Raw genomic sequence first — 26,822 nt, 5'->3', positions numbered from 1 at the left:
TTTCACAAGAATGGAAAATGTTTAATAAACTTAGAATGGTGGGCTTATTAAACTATACTGTTATTTACATCGATAACTCCTCAACCATAACATGGTACTGTGTTTGCATGGCATGCTACAACAGAAGCTTTGTCCAATTCATTCAGAAAACATTGGCAAAACAAATTTCAGTCGCAAATTCACAGATACAAGCTTCAAAGTATAAAGTTGTATATAACAAAAAATACAGATAATATTTATAACAATAACTTACAGATACCAACTAATGATAAACTACAATTTCACAAAAGATTGTAAACATTTTGCACACTTGTCAGTCCTTTCTTTTAGGCAAAGTGCTCTTTTGATGACAAATAAATTAACAGATACACGCTAGAGTGAACTATTTCCAGACAATACAAAAAATGATTTTGATTTGCTTCCTTCTTGTAAACATAAGTTTTACCAAAAAAAAATGAAGAGTCAATAAAAGTGTCTTGCAGGCCAACTATAGATACATACCTGGGCAGCAAAGTGATGTTGGAAATGCTTTGGGTTTTAAATAAAAAATTAACATTAATATATTTTCAATGCTATTTTATACATAATAAATGACAAGTTTATATCCTCAATCATTTCTCTCCCTGAAAAAAAAAGGAATTTAAGTATGACTTATTGGCAGTTGTGTCATTGAATGGGGTAACAGGGGCTGGAGTCCAAGAGTTGTTGGTGAATGAGCTACAAAATAGAAACAAAATTTATGGATCAGTCTTTTTAGGGTGAATAAAACTAGTAGAAGAACAAACAAGAGCAAACGTCGGCAATGTGTTTTCTTCACTCATTACAGTAGAGGATACTGAGCACCACTCATCCTGCTGACCTCAGCTGGAACATCATCTCATTCAGCACATGAGAACATTATTAAGAATCCAAGAAGCATTTTATCTCCAAATCTTTACTTGCCACTTTAATGAACTCCGTTAATACTCCATTCACTGCACTTTACCCTGCAGCTAGAAAATCATGTGGTGAGCTTTGTCTGTAGAGACATGGCTGATGTTCACATGCAGATGTCATACAGTGACTCCCCCAGTTTCTTTTATTAATAATTAACTACCTCCTCCTTACACATATACCAAAACATATTTGGCTCAAGCATCACGGTAATATTTCATATGAACACACACACTATCAGCGGTGGCATAATAAATGGCAACAATGGTACAACAGGCTCTGATTTTTTTATTTACCTAAAATTTTTAAAGTTCTGCTTTCAGCAAAACCTGCATTGCTTCAAACTGAACCTTCTTTTGAGGGCAAGTAGGAAAGTTGGATATACATGCATACAGAAAATCTATTGGAAGGCATCTAAATCATGCCAAATTAGTGAGAAATTGCAAAGCAAATCTAAGAGGAGGTGGGAAAATCGAGCCTGCTTTCCACCATAAAGAAATATCTCACTGGCTGAAAAGTTTAGCATTCATAAGTTGGACTTCAGACGTTTGGGACAAAAGTCAAAGATCAGAACCCACTGCAGTGGAAAACCAAAACACAAGCAACAACAAAAGAAACTCAGGCTTTCACTTGAGATCCCAAAAGGAAACATCAAAAATTCTATGAAATGGAAATATATTAGCCTCATGTGAACTAACTGGATTCAGTTGATCTCCCCTTAGCCCAACTTTATGCTGCTAAAAATAATCACCTCTGATCAAAGACAATGTAGAGACTCAAGTTAGTTTTAGTTTTTTATACCTAACAACTGAAATGAAATAAAAGATAAGGCATGAATTAAAGACATGACTTGACTAAAAACAAAGAAGAAGAACAAACAGAACAGAGATAGATATTAGGAGTATCAAACAAAGTTTAGTATCACTCTAATTAATATAACAGAAAAGAAATAACAAAACAGTGATGTCAGAAGACAAATAGAAATTCTCAAGTTGAAAAGCACAACTGATACTATGAGTTTAGATATACAGAGAATTAGAAAACTAGAAGATAGGTCAGAAGAAAATATCTACTCTAAACCACATAGGTCAAAAAGCCAGAAAATGTGATTCCCCCCTCCTCCCTAAGGACAGAAATAAATTCAAAGAGAAGAAGAGCTAAGGAGGCTTTATATTGAAAGATACTAAACTTCATATTTAAGTTGTATACCCAGGCACAATATAATAAAGCCTTTTTAAACCAAACACATAAAAAAAGAAGAGGAAAAATACTTAGGAATAAATTACTCAAGATGTGAAAGATTATTTTGTCTTAAACTAAAATATCTTAGAGTTGGTATAATTTTTTGTTTTTTTTGTTTTGTTTTTTGTCGGTTGTGGGGCCTGAACTCTGGGCCTGGGCGCTGTCCCTCAGCTCTTCAGTTCAAGGCTAGCCCTCTACCAGTTGAGCCATAGCACCACTTCTGGCTTTTTCTGCTTATGTGGTGTTAAGGAATCGAACCCAAGGCCTCATGCGTGCAAGGCAAGCACTCTGCCACTGAGCCAACTTCCCAGCCTGGTACAATTTTTTAAACAGGATATCAAAAAATACTTCCTCTGCAAGAAAAAAATCTCATTAACTCTATTAAAAATTAAGAGCTTGTAGTCAGCTATTGGTGACACATGTCTATAAACCTAGATACTCAGGAGACAGATTTGAAAGTTGAGGTTCAAGGCCAGCCCCCAGGCAGAAAAGTCTGAGAGACTTATATTCAATTAACTAAAATCCTATGGCCAAGAGATGGGGCACCAGCCTTAAGCAAAAACTGAATGAGAGTGCAAGTCATTGAGTTCAAGCCCCAGGACATAAAGAAACACACACACACACACACACACACACACACACACACACACACACACACACACACACACACACACACACACACACACACACACACACACACACACACACACACACACACACACACACACACACACACACACACACACACACACACACACACACACACACACACACACACACACACACACCTGTGCTTCACAAAACATTCCATCAAAAGAGGAGAAAAAGGTGAGTCATCAAATTCAAATTATTTTCAGCACATAATTATCAGAAGTGCATTGCAAATTCTATTAATAAAAACTAGTTTACAAACACAAATGAACAGATCAACCCCCAAAAGAAAATACACACAAAGATGATGTATATACAAACATCCAAAGGGGTGGAAAACTCTCAATTTCATCAGTCATGAGGGAAAAGCACATAATAAGACAGTACTATACTACATTCAAATTGACTAAAAATAATACATTCCATCACATTTAGCACCTGGAACTCTCAACATACTACTGGTCAGAGTGTAAAGTACAGAAAAACTGTTAGAGCTACCTGAAGTTAAGTGTGTGCTAAGCCTGTGACCCTCTGTGCTGCTCCAGGCACATACCAACTAGAATGTGGGATTACTGTGCACCAAAAGGCATGCAGGAAAAAGTCCACAGCAGCATGTTTACAAATACTCAAATTTAAAAAAAAACACAAAGGTTTATCCAATATAAAAGGATACACTCTCATATGATTCCTACAATGGAGTTCTGTATCATGATAAGATCATCAAATCTCCCAACTATCAAGACAACACTAATTGAGTCTCTCCTAAGAGAGCAAGACTTATGAAAATGCATTCTGTATGGCTCAATTAAGATAAAGCTCAAAAAGGGGCAAAACTGAGGCATTGGTTAAAGAGGAAGGAAAGAGTAATGATTGAGAGAGATGTTTGGGGTGCTTGTTATGTTCTACTACTTCATTTGGGTACCATGCATAGGGCATGTGCACAATCCTTATTCATCAAGCTCAGTGCTCAGGTTTGTAAGAATCTTTACCAAAGTTTAATAAATACCAATCTAAAGATTTTAAATACATTTAAATATTTATCAGGTGAAAATAAAAAGAACAAAACAGATTTTGTTGGTAAAAAATCAAGCACTAACAGTCATCATGACTAATATTTGCATTTTTTTGTTGTACAGTGGATATTAAACTCATTCAAGAAAGTATACCCAGAGAGATGAGAACATTTGGATTACTTTGCTCTCTGCTGTAACCCCTATATTATTTTTCAGTTGACTATTGAGGTAATATTTTATGACACAAATCCTGTCAGTAATCTAATAGTAGAAGTTATCAGTTACTGATTGGGAGACAGGGGCTAGATGTTGGGATACCTACCATCCATATAGCTATGCAGGGCTGTGAGCATCGTTCCATCTTGGGGCACATAGGCAGAGTAGGCCATTTCTTCCAGCATGGGTGGGGACAGCCTGGAGGGTGGCACTGCTGTGACGGGGGCAGAGGAGGAGTGGTTAGGACTGACGTGTTTCTTGTGGCGAGCTCTACAATTCTGAAACCACACCTGGGAGCAGAGGAGAAGAACAAGGTAGCTGAGTCACACATCAGCTTCAGAGCACACTACCACCTCAGCCAAAAAGCAAATACAACCCCAATTATCACCCTGGCACAGAGTAAAATTTTTAAACGTTTTGTAGACAGATATGATCTAAATTACAGCAGTTATTTTTTTCTTAGATGATACCTCTTCTACATTAGTCTTTTCTGCACTATGTAAGCACTCGCCCCCCTCCTCCTCCCCCCCCCCCCTGCCCCGTCTGCACCAAGGCCACACACAAAAAACGGGGGTGGGGGGAGAGACATGGGTGGAAAAAGGGCTCAAGAATTTCGAGGTGTTTTGGTTTGGTTTTACTGCTGGCATTTGGGAAAGAAGGAAAATAGAACCATCCCTTTTAGCCAGAACTTTAAAAAATACACCACCAAAGTAAATATATTCTTAGACACCTGCTGGTCTTATTTCAAATCCTTGTTCAAATGATTTAAAATCCCTACTGAGACCTTTACACTTTCTACAAGCCTCCTGATTCAGTTACTCCAGTCACATTCCAGCCTGCTGAGTTCAATTTCTCCTAGTGAATAAACAGACTATTCCCTAAGAAGCATGTTAAGGTCAGGTCTATAATAAGAAAAAAAATGAGTAGTGTTTAAATAGCATTAAATACTCACTGGTGAAATAGTTCACCAGACATAAAGTGCTAACCATCTTGTTATCTACTCCTTTGCAGAAATGAAACAAATACAGGAAAAGCAAGGTTTCAATCCACGTCCGAATGAGTGAGGCTGAACTGCCAGAATGCTTCCAGAAATTAATTAATAATAAATTATAATTTTATTATTATAAAATAATAATAAATTCCTACCATGAAATTAATCTTGACTACAGAGTGTTAATCTATCACACACTAAGAATGTAATCTACTGGTTGAGCATTTGCCTAGCTAGTACGTCCAAGGCTCAGGGTTCGGTCCTCAGCACTGAAAACACATCTACCACTTAATGGTCATTATTCTAAACAATGGTGTCATGAAAATTGAAGAGAAGGGGTACGAAGCTTCAGAGACTTAGGATAAGAAAACTTTGGCATCAGGGGAACAAGCCGGGGGGGGGGGGGGGTGGAGAACAGAGGCATAATTTCTGTTCTGGTTTGGTGCGTAGGGAAGCAGGGCTGATGAATGTGGAACAGAGGAAGCTGCAAAGAATGTATATAGGAAAGGTTTGAACTCAATTCAAAGACACACCCTGCTATTAGGACTCAAAAATAATGGGCTGGCAAAATATAAACCCAAAGGATTAAAGGAATAAAAATTAGTGATGCAAAGTGTTATGCAATAGTGAGAAAGTAGCTGAAGATAATATGTAAGGAATGTCTTCAGGATGGGACTTAGCTGACATCAAAGAAGGAATGAGACTCTGAAATACCTATATGGAGTCCAACCCCAGGCTTTGTAAGACTACGTGCCACCGCCATCAGCAGCCTTCCTCTCCCAAACAGGAGCTCTCACATTCTCAACTGGAGATGGGAAGTACTGCCACCTGCCCTTCCCAGGAGTCACACAGCCCAGACAATTCCGTATAACTCAGTATACTTCACTCTGGCTCCCACAGTTTCTCCAAAGCTCTCTCAATTTATATATTGCATAAAGTCGACTCAGTTGTAAAAATAAGATACCAAAAATCCCAAGTATGATCTTTTCTTTGAAACAAAAAATGTCAGACCTTGGCCGGGCGCTGGTGGCTCACGCCTGTAATCCTAGCTACTCAGGAGGCTGAGATCTGAGGATCGCGGTTCAAAGCCAGCCCGGGCAGGAGAGACCGTGAGACTCCTATCTCCATTAAACCACCAGAAAAACGGAAGTGGTGCTGTAGCTCAAGTGGTAGAGCGCTCGCCTTGAGCTGAAGAGCTAAGGGACAATGCTCAGGCCCAGAGTTCAAGCCCCACGACCGACAAAAAAAAAAAAAAAAAAAAAAAAGTCAGACCTTGAAAATAAGTATGAAGAATGTATGACATAAAAGGCAGAATGACTACCTTAATACTAATTCAAGTAGCTTCTTGGAGGACCATCCATGGGTAATCAAGCACAGAGAGCATTTGCAAACACAAAGTATCATGTAACTGGACAAGCAAATTATAGCCAAACATTCCAGACATCAGAATAAAAAAAAAACTTTTGACAAGAATGCAACCCTTCTCAATGGAAAAACAAATCCTTCTGATTCCTCCACCCTAACTTTTTTTCTTCTGCTTTGCAAACCTCTAATAAGAGTTAAAAACTTCTGAGCACAAAATACTTTAAAAGTGTTTGAGTCCTAAATCCACTACACAAGCAGCAGGCCAGAGAATCATAATGTAAAAACAATTTGTAAAATGAATCCTTTGGAAAACTAATGAAAAGATAAATATGAGATAAAATTATAAATTTCTGGGACATTCATATAAAATTCCCCATGAATATTACTGATGTAGGAGAAATTAGTCAATAATTAAAGATAAAATAAGTAAATGTCTGCCTCACATGGAACCAATCCAGATTAAAAAATAAGTTTCAGTGTAAATAATAGAAACTATGAATGTTTAAAAAAGACAAGTTATACATTTTAGATAGAGAAATTAACAAGGGTGAAACTATTAAAAGGTTAAGAGATCATAAAAATTCTTTTAGAAAAATACAAATTAGAAGAGATTGAAAGAACTGATAAAAATTAGCAGGATGGAGAAAAAAGAAATTACTCAACAGAAAGGTAGGCTGAAAACATACAATTTTAAAACATTAAAAATAGGCAGATACATTCAAGTTGAAATAAAAACAATTGCATTGTCTTTTTTTAACAACTGAGGATATAGAAAGAATGACTGTATATAGAATTTTCAAGAATTGACGGGGGAAAAAACTCCTGTATGTAGCTCTGGGCAGAAGAAATCGGTATTAACTATCTGAAAGCTAATTTTTGCATACTTTTAAATTGTTCTACTTTTGATTTGATCATCTCATTTTCAGAAAGGTTTCCTAAGGAAACTATTTAACATGCATGCAAGCAAGATGTACAACATGGCTCATGGCAGCATTTTTAGGAGAGTGATAAATTAGAAGTCAAATAATTTATACCATGTTTAACACATAAAAAAATAAAATAGATACAGAGAATGTGTCTGTTTGAAATACTGTCTCACTATGTAGCCTTGGTTGGCTAGGAATTTTCCATCCCCCTACTCTACCTCCCAAATGCTGGGATTATAGGCATGTATCCCCACACCTGGCTCAGATATAGACCTTAGCATGGAAGAGTAATCTTGATAAGCTGATTAAAAAAATAGCAAGTTTGACACTCTTCTTATAAGATATACAATTCATAACTCATTTATCTGAAAAAGTACATTAATAATGACTGGATATGGATGCAGAGAATTAGAAAGAACTAAAATTATCCATCGTTTTTCATTGAATTTGGTATAATGACAGTTTGTTCGGTTACATATGCCTCATTAAGTCAACTTGTAACTAATAAAGTTTAAGACTCTCTAGGTGCCAGACAATTGTTCCCCCTAATCTTTGGGTGACATAGTGTGCATACTAGAAGCAGACTAAAATTAAGCCAACATGCAGAAGAGAACTGAAGGAGAGAAATTATCACAGCAGTGGATTCTTCAAAAATACTGCCAAGGACTATGTATTTAAATTACATGTGCATATGCACATATACATAATATACACATTTGTATGTTAGTATAGCTTTATCATCCCATGAAAATACCCAGTCTTTAGTCTTCCCATATTAAAAGCTAACATGCAAAAATATATTCTCCAAATTTTAGTGCTTGGGATCAAGTTAACTTGCATATACTACTGTTGACCTAAATGAATACCTGGAAATTACAACATAAACGCTGTCTAACGTCCTTCTCCCTTCAAATTATAAGAAATATTCTAAGAAGACTCTCCATCCTCCTTTGCTTCCAACTAAAATTGTCTAAAACATAACTGTCATGAATCTGATTTACTTGAGGTCACCAATGCCATGGATATACAAAGTCATAACTAAGAAAGAAACCTTGGATCATTAAATCTGACCTACCTACAAAGGAAATTTTACTTTGAGAAACAGGAAATTTACTTCATTCATGGTAGTGGCCTAAGAAGGTTCACTATACTATGCATGCACACTAGTACTGTTTTGTATGTTCTTTGCATGACCACATTTCACACATATTTAAAGATACCTATTCTGCATATACCATGTCTATCCTGTTCTGGCCTTCTTTTATCCCTGCTATTTTTCAGATTATAAAATGACTTCTAGATCTTTTCTAAACCTCTCAGCCTTTCCTTAAAGGCAGCACTCCTTTTTAAATTGGATCCTTTTTAGTCTCATTTTAAAACTTGGCACTCTAAGATAAACCCAATACTTTGAACATCTGAAGAATGCAGAGGATGTGGGGACCAGCTTTCCAGGAGAGTCTCAACACTCTGCAGTCAACCAACAGTGCTTAGAACTTAAATCTTCAGAGATACAATCACCCTGGCAGGTGTTTCCTATCTGCACAAAAGACCTGTTCACCTGAAATACTTTGCTTCCTCAAGAATACCAAATATTCCCAACTTAAGAAATTCAATAGAAAGCCAATGAAGGACTTCACTCAGCTACCCCAGCCAAACTTCAAAAATTTAGTTTCCTAAACTTTTTGGAACTTTGAGTATGCCTGAAAATTGTTTTCCATATACATTATTGGTTCCCCTTCCCCTGGCCTCCACTTCTAGAAGGCATCATCCTACTTCTTCAGGCCCTGCTGCACAAATATCCTTTCTTCTGACTGTTAGAAATCCTGTTAAATCTCTCCCTAAAGTCCGTCCTTAACTTATTATACTCTGATCTGTCTCTGTCTTCTGTCTCTCTGACTCTCTCTGTCTCTCTGTCTCTCTCTGTCTCTGTCTCTGTCTCTCTCTCTGAAGAATACCATTCAATTTCATGACATTAGATCTTTTTGCTTGAGTCCTGTTCTTCTATTTTTGGTTTTTTTGTTTGTTTGTTTTCTGTGCCAGTCTTTGGGCTTGAACTCAGGGCCTGAGAGCTCAAGACTAGTGCTCCACCACTTAAGCTACAACTCCACTTCTACCTTTTTGGTGGTTACTTATAGATAAGAGACTTAATGGATGTTCCTGTTGGCTTCCAACCTTGATCCTCAGATCTCAGCCTCCTGTTCTTCCTTTCAAACGCTTGTTTACACACTAAACACCACCATTACTGCATGACTAACACAGCTTTGAAAAATGGGGATGGGGACTCCATTTCCCTCTCAACAGCCAATCAAGCTTTCTTTTGACTTTAATATTCCTGCAAGGGTACCACCACAACCATAGATATTTTAACTTCTGCTTCTCCATTATAGTCTTTAATTTTTGTTCTCATCTCTCCAGTATCCAGCCCTTGCCATCATTGTACAGTTAATGTTTCTCAAATAAATTCTAGGCCCATTATCCCAGTCAAGTCTCTTCTAAAACCCCCAACTATTTTGGGTATCCCAGTCAACCTGTCTGCCTCTTTTCAGCCATCTAATACTGTTACTATCTCTCTTCTTAAATCATACATCATAGATTTCTTCTGCTCAAGAAAACTCTGAACTTGTAGCTTCTACAAATTCACCTCTATTTCATTTTCCATGTTCTCCCAACATATATTTGTCCATTTCTGTAAGTTTGTTGTAATTCTTCCTTCCCTAGCTTTATTCACAACATTTCCTTCTCCCCAAAACTTTAGCAAAGGTCAAGAGCACTCTTTACACACATACTGATGAAAAATAGAAAAGAACACTCACCATAAATGGGAATATGTTTGGAAATGCAGTTGTCTTCCTTAGCCTGAGGACATTAGGGTGAATTAAAATATACAAAGAGTCATTTGACAAATGGCAGCCTAATATAGGCAAGCTAATTAACAGGCTTAAAACTTTTGATTTAGGAGCGAGGGATGTAGCTCAGTGGACTTCTGGCATATGCAAGGACCTGTGCTCCCTTCTAGATTTAGAGTATAAAAAGGCTTTAAACAGGAAGATAGTGTTTTGAGAATTCTTCACAATTCTTCAGAGTGCCCACTCATAAAAACCTAGAATCAGAACTCTTTGAAGATAATCACCTGTATCACTCGTCTGCTCAAGCCTGTCCTTTCTGCCAGTTTCTGGAGGGTCTGTGCATCTGGGTTGTTGTCCTGAGCAAATTGTGCTTGCATAACCTGGTTTTTTTTTAAAAAAAAGAAATTAAGCAATAAACAGTTAAAAAAATATGCAGCTCAATTCTTTGCCCTTGATTGGAAACTGAAGACATATACAAGAAAATGTGATACTTATATTTTACTACTTGAAAATCAATAAATGATAAACAAGGCATACTTTATAAATTTATAGCTAGCTGTTATGGTGAGATCTTTTACACAAATAATCCACTTCAACACAAAACCTAGGCTCTCTGTTGTAGAAATAAGATTACCTTTCCTTTTTCCCCCATGCTTAGAACTCACAAATGCAATGGATAGAACATGACATGAGTTTTATTTTGTTAAATATTTCAGCATTAGCAATAAAATACGTTTTTTAAAAAATCATACTCCCCAGTGTCTCCTAAGCCTAAATAGGTTCAGTGCCTTTGATAATTTTCATGGGTATGTAACTCAAAATTGAGTCCATTTCATTGCAGTGATTCCATCATTTTAGGGGCAAGGAACATTTAGCTATGCAAAAGAATGTCTAAGTAAGAATTTACCAGGGTAGGGCTGAATGAAGAGGCTCATGTTTGTACTACTCAGAAGGTGGTGATCAGGAGAGTGGCAGTTTGAGGCCAGCCCAGACAACACACCAACAAGGCATGATAGTGAAAACCAAAATAGGCAGGAATCATAAATAGTCTCTTGGTCTCAGTTTAGCCCCAGGCAAAAAAAAGAAAAAAAGGGCTTTGGTTATGACTTTAGTAGAGTACCTACCTCTCAAGGATGGGGCCCTACATTTGAATCGTAGTAACATCAAAATAAAAGTTTACTAAAGTCTAAATATCTATATATTTAAAAGCTCATGTGTGACAGATATGGAACTTCAGATTTTAATTACTCTACCAATTGCTACCAGCTATTGATACATGAAAGGGGGGGGAAACACCCTCAGTCTTAATTTTCTTAAGTATAAGACATTCCAATAATTACATATAATAAAAGGGAAAGGGAAAGAAGGTAGAAAATATGTGAACACAAAGGCCTAAGATTCTCTTAGAAAAAGGAATCACTATGGGAGTCAAGTGAGACATTTGAGCTTTGTTTTTGTTTTTATTACCAGAAGTTACTCAACTGGAGTATTATAAAACAGAAAAGGTCTGTCACAAAGAGGGAGGAGACTCAGTCACCCAACATGATCATGCTTGTCCAGAGGCCTGGATACCCAAATTATCCACACCACACTGTTGGCTGTAGATCATTCAACAGCATTCTCTGTGCTCCTGGAACAGTATCTGCTACAGCACCAGCATGGAGTAGCTGAACAACTTATTTACAAGTCTATTTGCAAGATAGGGAGTTACCAGGGCTGGGGTCATGCCTTACTCTTTTATCCCTGAGAGTTAAGCTCCCTGCCAGTCATGAGAAGCATGCACTTCACTGATGACAGAAGAAAACTTGACAATGTGAGGAGACTCTGGAGTGTGAGCGAAGTCCAATGTAGTTCCAGGGAACTTTACGAGGTTTACCATTTGCACCTTGTAGTGAAGATCTCTCTGAATAGGGACTCTTCTAGAACTAAGTATTCTGGGATTCCCAACCAACTACATTATATATATATATATATATATATATATATATATATATATATATATATATATATATATACATACATATATATATATGCTCATCGTAACTTGAACCTATTTTTAAAATTATTTATAGGCATAAAAACTTAACACCTATAATTTCTCTACTTAATCCTTTGCTACTCATAGTGTGCTTCCTATGGGAATGGGATTGGGTTTGTACAAATGTGGTTTCACATATAATATCTTAAAGAGAAAGGACGAATGAAAAAATTAATTATGGCTTTTTTTTAATTTTTCAAAAAGAAAAAGCTGAAGAAATATTTGGGCATTTGCTTGTAAAAAAAAAGCAAAATGGTTTTTATGGATTTATTTCAAATTTGTAAGTCTAATAATGCAACTAGGTTACATTAAATAAAGCAATTTCTCATCAAGGAATAAAGCGGAACTTTAATCAACATGGATTATTTAGAATTAGAATAATATAAAGATATGTAGTCTTTGATCTTGCTGTCAGCAGATTATTATTTAGTCTCACCAGAAAGGAAAGACCCTTTAAATTTCTACCTAGTGTCACTATTCTGCAGACTCAATGCTACTGAAAACAACTCCTTTTGCAAATGTAGTCAGGGAGTGTGGCTCCTCTCTGTATACAGTAGCAGCTGACCAACTGAATCTGAAAACAGATGAAAAGAAGGAGCTATCCCTGGCATGTTTAATAGTAATGATCACTGACTACAATAAGCAAATTATATTAGAAGGAATATCTTCTTTTTTTCTGGCCTTGGGCTTAACCTCAGGACCTGAGTAGAGTCTTTGAACTTTTGTGCTCAAGGACAGCACTCCACTACTTGAGCCACAGTCTCACTTCTACCTTTTGGTGGCTAAATGGGAATGAAGAGTCTCATGACTTTTCTGCTTCAGCTGACTTTGAACCACTATCCTCAGATTTCAGCCTCTTGAGTAGCTAGGATTACAGGTGTGAACTGCTGACGCCTGCTTAAGAATATCATTCTTTTTTTGGGGGCAGGGGCGGTCCAGTTGTGGGGCCTGAACTCTGGGCCTGGGTGCTGTCCCTCAGCTCTTCAGCTCAAGTCTAACACTCTACCACTTGAGCCACAGTGCCACTTCCGGCTTTTTTCTTTTTGCTTATGTGGTGCTGGGGAATCAAACCCAGGGCCTCATGAATTGCAAGGCAAGCGCTCTACCACTGAGCCACCTTCCCAGCCCCAGAATATCATTCTTGTAAACAGAGCATGTGTTAGAAGTCTATTTGTGGACACATTTTCTGAGTCTTAAAGCTATTTTTTCCTACCCTTGAATGTTTAAAGAAGAATTTCAGAAAAAAATAATTTATTCATCTCACTTTATCTCTTTACCATCTAAAAGAGGGTCTGCATGGCCAGTCTTGACTTATTCATTGGTCACACACAAGATTTTATTATTTTGCTGAATTCAAGCAATAACCGAATATATTTAGCTTTCTGAAATGTGGGGGAATTTGTCAACAAGGTAAACTGCTTGATTCATTAGAGGGTCTGCCAGAGTAAATGGTTCAAGTTGGAGGCTTTTTATTTTTTAACAACAGCTATTCCACATTCCTAAGTTATGAAGAAGCACTTGAGCATCGTATCTTATTTGTTGCAGCCATCTGTGGCATAACGTAAATACTAATAAATATTGAATACATGAGAACATTCTTTGAAAGTTCCTTTTTCAATCTGGGATTATTCTGATACACATTTTAAAAACAATGATTCATAACATGTGTAATAAATCATGGCTGAAATATTTTCTGAACATTTGCAATTTACAATTACAAGCCTTATCTGTGAGAGTTAGTTTCTCTCCTTTATTTTAGCTGCTGTTGTGGCACTTGAGAGGAGTTTAGGTAAGGCATATTTTCACTGTTGGTCTGCTGCGAGATCAAGCCAAATTGTCAGATCAGAAGTTGGGAAACAGAATCAGGATAGTATCTCCCCCATTCCCTTGAGGTTCTGTTTTGAGGGAAGTTCCTGCACCTCTTGGAGAGGCTACCTACATCAAGAAATTGTTAACATGTTAAAAACAAAAAAGGTAACAGATACGATGCCTGGCATAAAACACAGAAAGACTGCCACAAATATTCTCCTTTAATTACTAACCATAATTGGCTTCCCACAAGAGGGAACATGAACACACGAACACACACACACACACACACACACACACACACACACACACACACACACACACACACACACACACACACACACACACACACACACACACACACACACACACACACACACACACACACACACACACACACACACACACACACACACACACACACACACACACACACACCCTACAAAGATTTCAAGTTTTCACAATTATAACTTTAGTAACAAATGTTGACATCAAATTATAGTTATACACCTTGTAGTTATTAACATGGCTGCCCATTTTTAAAAACAGATGCACTTACATCAGAGACTGTTTTAACCCAAACATCTTTTGGCACCTGGGAGTTGTTCCATAGCCCCCACAAGTCCTCATATCTAAGTTAGGGCATGTATGATCTCCATGGGAGATTGCTTATCTGGGTATCTTACCCAGATAAGCAAAATTCAAAGGAAGGTATTCCTCTCAATTGCCTGACCTTTCATTTGTAATCTACAAATCTTTAAGATATTTAAAATAATTATCTGGGTGGAGGTGTTTTTCTGAATGGATCTAGATTATAATGCAAGAGTATTCTCTATGGCCATTTCCCTTAGAATAGATATGTCACATCCAGAGTTATTTCTCAAAAAAAATTCTCTCATGAAACATTTTTATCATATCCATCTTAAATACTGGTGGGTCTTAGAATACTCCATATAATTTTTGGAAACATTACTTTCATCCATTTATTAACATTGCCTAACTGTCTTTTAAAGTCTGAACTAAAACTTCTGGGTGAAGTACTCAGAAGTACTCAGTACCTGCTCAATAAATGCTACTTTTCTTTAAAATAAAACAAATGCCATAGCCACATTAATCATTTAGAAAATGTGATTTCCTTTCCTGGAAAAAAATGCCAGAAAGAATCATTATATGTATAAACTTAAAAAGTAAAGAGCAGGGCTGGGAAAGTAGCTCAGTGGTAGAGCACTTGCCTTGCATGTATGAAGCCCTGGGTTCAATTCCTCAGCACCACATAAGCAGAAAAAGCCGCAAGTGGTGCTATGGCTCAAGCACGCTATCCTTGAGCTGAAGAGCTGAGGGACAGCGCTCAGGCCCAGAGTTCAGGCCCCACGACCGGACCCCCCCACCCCCACAAAAAAAAAGAGCAATTATTTTCTTCACAATTTATATAATTCAAATTTCTGACAATAATACTTACAACAACTAAGTTGAAGGCAATTCCTCTCTTTCTAGAGGGTATAACCATGAAATTACAGAATTGTTCCTCTTACCTACTTTTACAAACAAGAAAGGGACTACTTGTTTGAAACCAACTAGTATATTTTGATTCTGATAAATGCTCCATTCTTTTGTACTTAAAAAAAGTCTTTTCCATTAAAAGCATCACTATACTCACACCTGTATCCTAGCTACTTGGAAAGTTGAGAATGAAATGATTATAGTTTGGGGTCGGCTTAGGCAGAAAAATTCTTGAAACCTACTTCTGCACCCATAGTCAGGCCCAGTGAGGAATGTGAGTTATCCTAGTTTTGTGGCAGACTGAGAACAGGAAGATTAGAATTCCAGGCCATCTTTAGGCAGTACACTGCTTGAGACTGGGTGAAGAAACTAGGGTGGTAGCATATGCTTGTCATCCCAGCTAATATGGGAAACAAAAAACAGGCAGATAACAGTATAGGCTTACACCTGGACCGGAAGCAAGGCTCAATCCCAAAATAACCAGCAAAAATATGGGCTAGAGGCATGACTCAGTGGTAGCATACCTGCTTAGCAAGCATGAAGCCTACCAAAACAAGAAAAAAAATGGTTGACAGTAGTTTGTCCAATACAATGTACCCTCATTTGGTCTCTTTCTGTTGAGTATGAAAATAGTTCATCTTCTTCTGTAATTATGTTAATATAAATGCCTGAGTTTGATTCATGTTATCAGGAAGTCAGAACAGTTCAACATTTTGTTTCAACTTTGATATTTATACCAAAGGATCCCAAGGAAACAAATCTTACCTGACTAAAGCATTTATATCATGGTGCTGCAATAAGTATGTTTTAGGGCAATAAGTATGTTTTTATACATTCATTAAGTTATGTTTTTGAAAAAACAAACATAGGTTTACCTTTCAGAACACATAACAATGTTTTTAGGTAGCATAGGAATTACTTTTTATTTTATTTTATTCTGTTTTGTTTTGCTTTGTTTCGGTGGGGAGGGGCTTCAAAAATCATAAGTTCCTTGTCAAGTCTACCTGGAGCTGATCTGCTGTGAAGCTGGTCCGAGCTCTTTTTGCTGGTTTGGGGTGATTAACATCTTGTTCTGTGAGGAGTGCGCCTTCCACACTAATTCCATTACCTGCATTGTAAAACATACCACATGTATTGGTAATACAAATGGGGCTATCGATGGAACAGTAATAAATCTTTTTGTATATCTCAACTTGTTGTGAAACTGTATATATCTTCTAAACTGTAAAAGCCTACAAGTTTGAAAACATATTACAGCCACACAGCAGAAACTATTGTTTCATTTATAGGATTGCATATTAGACATGAACATGGAAGGTCCATCCCTAGAAGGCAAATATAATGAAACAATTTGTTTACCCAAAGAAAAGCTGAACTCTAGCTCTACACTGCTGCCTGACACTATGGCACCAAGTTAAATGCACGTATGGCAGTTTTCCCTGTAATATAGATGGAGATCACTACTCACTATACAGTGCTTAATGAATTTCACAATTATCCCTTGCACCTAACTATGCATTCAGATGGTCTTGGAGAAAAAAATCATTTTTATCCCAGTATCTGCTGCTCCAAAAGACTGAAAAAGTATTTTAAGTGCATAGTTACCATTTTCTACTTCTCGTTTTAAATTATCCAACATGCAGTCATAATGCACTCTGCAGAGGACTTTCTCTTCCACCAATGCAAACTCCTCTCCCGTGGAAAGTTGCCTTTTGCAAGAAAAGCAGGCAAAGCACGCCAAGTGATAGACATTCCCCTTGGCCCTGCGGACCCAGTCAGTAGAATGGATGTGCCTTCCACATCGAGAGCAGCGAGTTCCATACCTTCTACAGTAAACAGAAGGGCAGGAGGTGAAGATTCCAGTGCTTGATGAGATATGTATCAGTTTAATACTAAACTAACACGTTCTCTTACATCACTTGGATAAGCTAAGTATCTAAGTATTTCAAAAATGCAAAGGAATTTTTTATCTAAAAGTACATATGGTATGCAATCAAGATTTGACACAGGGTCACAATTCAAATCTGTTCTTATAAATAAAACCTCAGTGTTGCTGTGAAGGAAGGTGAGATTTTCTTTTAAAATAAATAAGACACGGAATGGAATATTTCTCTTATTTTATCAAATATTAAGGTGTTTATAAATTTATCTAGGTCTAACACACACATGCATACACACATACACACAACCACCACCACACTACAGAACAAAAGACTAAAAGTACGAAAGTATACCAACTCAAAGTTGGTATAAAATCAAGTTGAGTGACTGGGTATTGTAGCTTATTGTTAAGAGAATTAGCTTAGCATGTACCAGGCCCTAGGTCTATCCCCAGCACCCCAAAGTAAAACTAACAAAACAAAATTGAGATGATTAGGAAGAGCTTTAAATAATTTTGTCAAAATATTTAAATTAGAAAATACTGATAAATAAAAAAATAGGAAGTCCTCACCCTACAAGGGTGAGGAAAAAGAAAATCAAGAATTTTCTCATTCATGACAAAGTAGATTGCCTCACTATCCATGGGAGGAAGGACATTGAATAAAAGTGAATCATAACAAAAACTAAGAGCTAGATGAAGTATTTTTTTTCCTCTAGTCTGAGAGGCTAGATGTTCTATCTCTCATCACGGTCATGGTCCAGGCCTGGCAAGTTCCTATCACACTAGACTGGGGGGGGGAGTGCGCGTGTGTGTGTGTGTGTGTGTGTGTGCGTGCGTGTGTGTGTGTGTGTGTGTGTGTGTGTGTGTGTGTGTTCATAGACATATCTTTATGTAAATTAAACTAATCAAACACCGAGATCCAAAAAATAAATCTCAGAAAATAAATATAAAGAATTAAATATCCCAAGGAACTAGATTTTAGGACCACATCTTTCAAACAGCTTTAAGCTACCAAAAATTATGATTATCATATTACTGATGATGAAATGGAGAGTAATCCTAATGAGAAATAGACATTTGGGATAATTACAAAGTTCTGTGATTTAATAAGATGAAGGGCCCTGGGCATCATGAAGTGCTTTAAATTGCTTAGCAATTTTATTCAAATCAGTTGCTAAACTCTCTGAAATCACTTTTTGAAAGGGAGTATAGACAATATAATTAGTATTACAAACTTTACAATATAGTTTTAATTTCACAATGAACAGGATTTTTTCCCCCACCAAAAATAAATAGACAAACAAAAAACATGGTTCTGTTGGAAATTCAAAAGAAGTCTGACATTTTCAAAGTCATGCTTGCAAGCAGTTCTATTTCCAGACAGTTGTACATAAAGAAACCGAGTTAGATCCTAGGAGAGACTTTATATTTAAATAACTGTAAACAGATCACAGGGAGAAAATGTTATGTTTAATATCTGGGACAAATATAGTCTCACAAACTAGAGATTGTAGAACAGATCAGTATTTTAAGCAGATTAATTTGGTATATTTATAACACTGAAATGGTCAGTTTTTTCTGAAAAATTTAGTTGACAATAGTGTCCAAAGCTACAGAATCTTACAGATGTGTAACTGGGGATCATTCTGCAGTAAATTGGTTAAACCTTAACACAATATTCATTTTTTCCTGTTAATGATTTTATTTTATTTGATCACTTACCCCAAACAAGGGGTATTGTCGCAATAAGTCATCTTATATTTCATAGTTTTGCATAGCAAAGAAGGTTCCCTGTTTTTAGTACCTAAAATTATTGTCCTCCAGAGTAGAAGTATTATTTAAAATTAATTTTTGTGGACAGAATTCCTAAAAGAGAGAAACACACACTTGTTTTAACAAAAATTATACCTCAAAAATATTTTAATCTGTTCTGTAGAAAAAATGGAGCTTTAATAAGCAATATGGACAAGAAAAAGTCTATTACAAAATGCTTTGTGCCTAGTCATCTCTTCAAATGTCTACTAAGATAGTTTAATAGTATACCTGAAGTAATCAAGTTTGCAGAAAATGTCTTTGTCTTTAATGTAACAGCTAGTGTGTCTTCCCAAGGAGGTTCTGCAAACACTGCAGGAGAGACAGCGGACATGCCAGCACAAATCATTTACCTGTGAAGGGAGAGGGCAGGTGAGTGGTTGTTCTGATACCACGCTGCAAAAAAGCACTTTCTGGTTTTATGTGTGAGGAAAGTGAAAGGCTGGCCCTGTAGTATTCTAACATATGCTCTGCTTCCTTCCTAACATGAGCATTTACCTAAGAATGCATCTGGATGTATTTGCTTTTAGACTCTAAGCAGAAAAAAAAAAATCACACTACTGCATACCAGTGTTTGTGTTCCTATGGCTTGCTTTTTAAATTTCTTTGAAGAATTCAGGTTGTTTAAAATGTTTTTTCTTTCTTAAGTCAAACCTTGATGAACACAGGAGAAAAACATCTTCTGTTTAAAGTCCTACATAGAGACTGTTGGTGTTTGCTTTTCCCAAGTTCTTCCCATTATGAAACCTGTAGTTAAGGAAGATCCACACCCTTTTCAATGTACTTTTTGGCTAAATATAAACTGTCCATCAATTAAAGGCAATAAAAAAGCAAATGAAAGTAGTTTTGTAAAATTCTCACCTTAATTAAAAAAAGAATACTATGCTCTCCTGAACAACCCAGAAATTCTAAGGTAAATGTAAATATTGATATGAAGGCAGTGCTGACTCCTTTCCAGCATTACTTAGCTATAGAGAAGCTGCAGAGCCAAAAAGAAAGGACTGGGAAACCTATTTTTGTGGGGGAACCTATTTAATGATTTGGCTAGAGGAGAAAAAATAAATCTAATTATAACAGCTTGCAAAAGGCACTGAAGTATTATTTTCCACTTATACTGCAGGTAGTGAGAGATAGTAAAGAGTTTAGGAAAGCTTAGACCTTCTCTCTAAACAGATGTAAGATCTATCAGTTCAGAAAACAAATCATAATTAATTCCCCTTTACAATTTGGCCATCCATAGAAGGAATCCTCATTTTGGCAGGAAAGTCCATGAGACTCTTATCTCCAATAAACCAGCAGAAAGCTGGAAGTGGCACTGTGGCTCAAGCGGTAGGTAGAGCGCTCCAGCCCAGGGACAGCACCCAAGCCCAGAGTTCAAGCCCCATGACCGACCAAAAAAAAAAAAAAAAGAATAAAGATGAGTGCTATCTGAATTATATTTCCATAAAAGAAGAGCAAATCACCATTTACATCATATAAATGGATTGAATAACTGAAATACAAAAGCAAATTACTGAGAGATTTGGCTTTAGATGCATAATTTCATACAAAAAGGGATATTCTATCCAAAGATTGCCACATTCTAACTACTGTTCAACGTGTTTTCATTATATTAAATTCAAAAAGTGCTTTCAAGCTGAAGGGGGAAAAGGTTTGTTGGCTTCCAGTTACAGTTATGTGTCTCTTTCCAAAGTATAAATGAAAGCTTCATTTTTTTCAATGAAAATTTAAAAGTTTAAAGTTTTGGTCTTTATATTTTTTTAGCATTAGGGAAGTGTTGGAAAATAACAAAGAATGAATAAAAAGAAACCAGGAAAAAACTGAAATATTAACTATGATCAATACTGTCATGAAAACAAAAATACATTTTCCTCACAATATCCTAAGATGTACCCAATTAGTGAAAAGCATCAAACTACAGGTTTCCTGTTGCTTTCCACTATGCAGTGCCTTCTTTCAATCATAATCAAGCCCTAGCTTCTCACGCTCTTTCTCTCTTCTCTTCTCCTGACCTCTCTCTTTCCAAACGCCAAATCTAATACCTGATTTGCTTTCTTCAAAGTTTACTTCAAAGCACAAAATAGAAACAAAGTTCTTGAATATTCCACTCTGTTGTCAAGAAGTAAAATGAAGAGAGAAGATTCTGGAAACTGTACATGGGTAGTGGTACCCGATATTAATAGCTGGTTAGTGCCTAAATATAGGGCTAAGGCGAGGCCAGACAGCTACCCAAGTGACAGGACACTGAAGTACTATGTGAAGGAGTATGTGCCTTTATCTACTCTTGTACTTTTCAAATTCCATTTTATGGTGTTTCACAAGGTAAATTTTTTTTCCTATGATAGTTATACCTCAAAACTGTATTTATACTAGTTCTAATTTTTGTTTAGCTAATGGTAAGTTTGAATTCAAGTTTATCTGGAAGATTACAAGCTCACAGTGTATGGGGAAGCTAGGAACTCAGTCTCCTGTTCTACCATAAAAGAGAGCTCTATGCAACTCAGATAAAAATAGGTCACCTAAGACGAAAATAAGCAATATTTAAATTTTACAAAATGTTAGCTATTTCAAAACTATCTTCTGTGCTATGAAGATACATTTTGAAATGTTCTTACAGTTTTAACCACTAGTGAGAGCTTCATTAAAAATAAGATTTTAAGCCTGGTACCACTGGCTTTTATGTATAATCCTAGCTACTCAGAAGGCTGAGATCTGAGGATCTTGGTTCAAAGCTAGCCCAGGCAGGAAAATCCATGACACTCTTTTATCCCCACTTAAACACAAAAAGCTGGAAGTAGAGTTGGCCCTCAAGTGATAGAATGCTAGCCTTAATCACAAAAAAGCTCAGGGACAACACACGTGCACACAAACACATGCACACATGTCTTTAACCAAAGTACTGGGGTCCACACTGGGCCATGAAGCTTCTATCTTAAAGATAATTTTAAACATCAAAGGCTCAGGTTGAGCAAGACTAAAAATGGAATGTGGAGAATAAAGATTTAAAGATAATTTGCATTTATCTGTCACGTTGAAGAATCGACCACCACGTGAGGTTAACTTAGTTATTTTAAAATGTGTTTTGCTAATGTTTTCGGTGCTATATCTGGATTGTGTAGGGTAGCATTCCCATTTACAGACAAAGCAGCTTTGGATGTTGACATACAAATGTAAAGAAACCCACTAATTCTCTTTTTGAACTTATATTCTCCATAATTGATCCTTTTGAAAACTTAAGCATGGTGGGAAAGGAACAGAAAGTGAACTGGCTTGTAACTAATTCCGTATAGGAGAAACCATTATTTTACATAGTGGTTTTTAAAAGCTATTGAAGTTGAAAGCCCAATGTATTAGGATTAAGACACATGGGACCATGATCCTGCCTGCAATGACATGGATAACTGTGGGCTGCCAGAATTTCTACTCCAAAATTCCCCCCACAACATTGTAACAGAAAAGCAAACCAAATTAAGACAGACAGCCAACTCTCAAACCACCACTTGAAACACTTCATCGGAGGCGCTTGTGTGTGTGTGTGTGTGTGTGTGTGTGTGTGTGTGTGTGTGCCTAACTTTATATCCATTTTCTTTTTTCTCCTAAGCACTGGAGAGGACATAATAGCAGCATCGGGTGGGCTTAATAAGAGCGGAAAGCTATTGAAATAGCTCTTATTTGAATGCTTCTATAAACTTTTACTTTGGAAAAGTTCCCAGATAACTGTAAATAAACATGACTCTATAAAACACATCCAGAAAAGATTTTTCAGGGCCTCTTCCAGTGGCTCTCACCAAAGGAGAGACTCTGCAGAGGAAAACCAGTTAGTGAGAGGAACACGGGAATATTAGGGTGGAGAGACCAGTCACTTTCGAGGGAACAAAGGTTTTGTTTTAAGTGTGTGTTGGGGAGACAGCTGTTTCAGAGTGGGTGAACATTTCCCCTTCCCTTCTACAAGCAGGAGGCTGATTCCAGCACATCCACCTGGGAAATTGGCTGATCGACACCATTCCCATTCCGTAATGTAGAGAGTCCTACGAATTCCTACGAAACCGCACGAGTCTGCCTACACCGGGCTCGTTGGCTGAGATGAGTCCACAGCTTTGATTGAAAACCTGGGTGAAGACCTGCAGGGAGTGCGGGGTGTGTGTGTGTGGTTGGGGGAAGGAGGGGGTATAACTTTCCCCTTTTCCCACAGCTTCTAACCCCACTGGCCTTGCTCCAGTCTGGAGCCGGCCGCCCCACCTTACCTTAAGAAGGTACTTGTCCACGATCTCCAGGCCGCAGCTGTTGCAGACGCACTTGCCAGGGGGGCAGCCGGAGCCCGAGGCCATGGACTGGGGTGAGGACGAGGGAGACAGAGGGGCCGACGAGGAGCAAGAATCCTCGTCCCCAGCTCCCTCAGGGCTCACCTGAAGAAAGCCACGCAAGCCGTTCTAATAACCCTCCTCTTTGCATCCCACCTACCCATGGGGGCGCCCCCAGAACCCCCCCTCTCTCTACCTCCTGCATGAGCTCCCCCCCCCGCCCCTGCACGCTTCACGAGGTCTCATTTCTAGCCTTCTCCCTCCAGGTCCCAGTTCTGGCCAGGCACCCTCTTGGGGTCTCCGACCCCCTGACCTCCAGGACCGCAGGAGCCTCACCAGCTTGGCCTGCCTGGCCCCTGGGGGACCGCAAAGGCTCCCACCCACCCTCCCGGTTTTCCACCGCACTACGTGGGTCCAGTTAGGCCTGTGAAAGAACTCGGGGACCGCAGCCCCCGGTCCTGCGGTTCCCCCAGGTCACCTCCCTGAAACTCACCAGTCCTTCCTCCCCGACGCCTTTCCGAGTCCTCCCGGCCGCCAGGGCTGCAGTCCTCCCGCACTCCTCCGACATGAGCCCGCGGCACTGCGGGGCGGGAGCGGGGCGCGCGGGGAGAAACAGATCGGAAGTTGAGAGCGCGCACGAGGCCCGCAGCTGCCGCACGCGGGGCGAGCTAATGAAGGCCCCCGGGGCACGGGCCGCGCGCCGGCGGGCGCGTGCAGCGTCTGGGCGCCCGACCCGGGCGCGGCGCAGGGGGCGGGAAGAGCGCGCAGCCTCCCTCCTGGGCCGCCGGCGGCCACCACTCGACGGGCGCTCCTAGGGTTCCGGGTCCCCAGTGCTCTCCCGAACACGCGCCCCCCCCCCCGCCAGGGATAACAAGTTAATAACAATCATCCTTGCACAAAGCGTTTTCTTTCTAGACGTCAATCATCGCCAAGCGGGGAACACCGGGCTAAAGGGGGTGCAGGGCGGGGGGAGGGGAGGTGAAGTAGGAGAGAAGAAAAGAGGGTTGAGAAGAAGGGGGGGGACTTGATTTCTTTAATAACCTCAATTAAAAGAGCAAGACACACATATATTTTTTAAAAGGGGGCTTTTTGAGTAGGATAGCCCGAAAGGTGAAGAGGTTTAATAGGGTACTTGAAAACTAATTACAGCGGGATTTAAGAAGCCTGGTGTTTGTGCCGATGACAATTTGAATGAAAATGCTTCAGATTCAAACCCAGCCAGCGGCTCTTTCGTAAACTTACAGCAATTAGAGCGCTGAGTGATTTACACTCGTTTCTTTAAGGTGTAAATTGCCACTTATTGCTCAGTAAGTCAACATTTGAGCTGCTGAAGGATTATTTTTAGCCAGCGCAAAAAGCGGGTCGAATAATAGAAAATATCCAGCTGAATTTAATGTGTCCCATTTAAAAAAACATAAAAAAACAAAACATTAAAACACACAACCAACCTCACCCAACCACGGGCAGAACTGGTTTAAAGCAACCACTCCCGTGACCCAAGTGTTCCCAGATCTTTGCTGCAGTTTTGTCCTGGAAAGAAAACCCAGTCTCTCTGGGCCTTTTCTGCCAGTTTATGAAAAGACCCCCGAACTCGAGCGCCCCACAAGTCTGCACGTCCGACTTCTGGCCTTCTCTGTTTTATCCTTCCCTGGAGAGCCCCAGGTGAGATACGGTCCCAAACCGAGGGTCCCCGCGACCCTCCCCAGCCAGGGACCCTCGGGTGCGCTCGCGACGCGCAGCGCGCTCAGCGGCCTCCCCCACCCCGGCCCCGCAGGCCACGTCCTCGCGCGGACAAAGCCAATTTAAGCAGAAAAGCTCCACGTTCGCCAAGTATTTGTTACTAACTACCGGGCGGCTCTGGCTGGGACCCGAAAACAGGCTGCAGATGGAGTCGTAAACGTAAAAACGTTGTGCATCCGCGTGCGTGCGGGGAGAGGGGGCCGGGCTCGTCCGTCCTTCTTCGGGACGAACTATTGGGCGGTTTCGGGGCCTCGGGCTTTGCTGACTATGGGATTTAAAATCCAAGGGTTCCTCGGGCCCGCCCGGGGATACAGAGGCCTTCCTGGGTCCACGGGTCCCTCTCCGTCGCGGCGAGTCGCCGTCAGCCCCGCTGGCCCTTTGGCCGGATGGGCGCCTAGAAGCAACCAAGCTTCCTAGGGCAGCGATCTCCCGGAGCCCAGATCCGCGTCTTTGAGCCCACCCCACAGCCGCCCGAGCCTCCCAACCCACGCCCCCCCGGACCACCACGATCACCACCACGGCAAAGAGAACAAAAGCACGACTCACATGGACCCGACAGCGCCTTAGACTCGAGGCTTCGTCTCCCAAATTACAGTCTCCATGCCTCAGGTTAAGTGAGCTTGTGGGGAGGGGAGGTAATGATTACTGACTAACGCTACTACGTAATAAGAAAGAAAGAAAAAAAAAAGCGGTGAGGTCTGAAGACGAGGCCGTTCCAGGTAGTTTCCGAACCTGGTTCAGGAGCCCAGCCCACTCGCGTTTGGAGCAAACTGTTACTCAACGGGTCCAGCCTGGCGTCGGCTCGCTCACCTTCTCGGGGGGAACGGCTAGGTCCGGCACGTCCTTTTCTTCCAGTTTACACACAAACATCTGATCGCTCTTCCAGTACATGGCACTGCTAGATCGGCTCGTCACATACCAACTCCGGAGGGTCCTTGGCGGTCGGTGGCGGCGGATCTCCCTCCTCCCCCCCCCCCGCCCCCAGGCACTAATAAACGCCCAAGGCGTGAGCCCGAAGGCCACCAGTGAGTCTCGGTCCAAAGAGGCCGCGATGGCCGGAACTGCTCCCTAACCCACTGTTCTTGCGGCGCCTTTCCCAACTTCACTGGGATCTGCCTCTCCAGGAAAAGAGAGAGGGGGAGAAGGGGGGGCAAGTTTTGTTTTCAGAGGGTGGAACCTCACACAGAGGGCGGGGGGGGGTGTTGAGTGTGGGGGGGGGGAGTCTTTTCCTAGACGAGCAGCCTCACCTCCTGAAGGAAAACCCGCCTTCTCTACATGTTAAGATCTTTATCAGGACAAGCCAGCTTAACTCCAGATTCCGTACTAAAAGGGGGGAAAAATGGGGATGGTCTGTTAACTTGATTTAAATAAAAACAAAAACACACACACAAAAAACTTGCTCTCTACATTTTGCTTTGGTTTTTAAATTCTCGCTTCCCAACCAAAACCTAAACAAAGATTCAGGTTACAGTTCTCTCTGCAGCTAGCAGAAGGGGAAACACGGTTGGTCTCTGACTTCTCTGTTGTAGTCCTCCAGAAACGTTCATCTCCCCAGTT

At 39.6% G+C, this 26,822-nt stretch overlaps 1 protein-coding gene across 2 annotated transcripts; it reads right to left on the bottom strand.

Annotated features, from left to right (window-relative positions):
* Lhx8 (LIM homeobox 8) lies at positions 1 to 26,205 on the bottom strand. Of its 2 annotated transcripts, none has more exons than XM_070006302.1 (9): positions 26,076 to 26,205; positions 24,019 to 24,105; positions 23,469 to 23,630; positions 19,456 to 19,577; positions 17,136 to 17,356; positions 16,535 to 16,638; positions 10,468 to 10,563; positions 4,162 to 4,345; positions 1 to 717 (listed from the first exon to the last, which is right to left on the bottom strand). In XM_070006302.1, the coding sequence occupies exons 1-9, from the start codon at positions 26,154 to 26,156 to the stop codon at positions 641 to 643; spliced, it is 1,134 nt and encodes a 377-aa protein (XP_069862403.1). In that variant the 5' UTR covers positions 26,157 to 26,205; the 3' UTR covers positions 1 to 640. The 2 variants fall into 2 exon arrangements, with proteins under 2 accessions (XP_069862403.1, XP_069862401.1); XM_070006300.1 differs by lacking the exon at positions 26,076 to 26,205 and adding an exon at positions 25,812 to 25,880.
* Positions 26,206 to 26,822: the final 617 nt, after the last annotated feature.

Source organism: Dipodomys merriami, unplaced genomic scaffold (genome assembly GCF_024711535.1).
Source record: "Dipodomys merriami isolate MVZ:Mamm:240054 unplaced genomic scaffold, mDipMer1.0.p SCAF_7, whole genome shotgun sequence".
In the NCBI taxonomy this organism is placed as follows: Eukaryota; Metazoa; Chordata; class Mammalia; order Rodentia; family Heteromyidae; genus Dipodomys; species Dipodomys merriami.
Note: the sequence above shows the minus strand (reverse complement) of the source record. Positions and strands in the feature narration are given on the sequence as shown.

Excerpts from the sequence above, each read along its gene's own strand:
- Lhx8 (XM_070006302.1), bottom strand. The coding sequence starts at position 26,156 with ATGTACTGGAAGAGCGATCAGATGTTTGTGTGTAAACTGGAAGAAAAG. Across the intron at positions 17,357-19,455 it reads TGCAAACTTGATTACTTCAG|AAGGTATGGAACTCGCTGCT; the intron begins GTATACTATTAA and ends TGTTTACTGTAG. Across the intron at positions 718-4,161 it reads CCTGCATAGCTATATGGATG|CTCATTCACCAACAACTCTT; the intron begins GTAGGTATCCCA and ends TCTATTTTGTAG.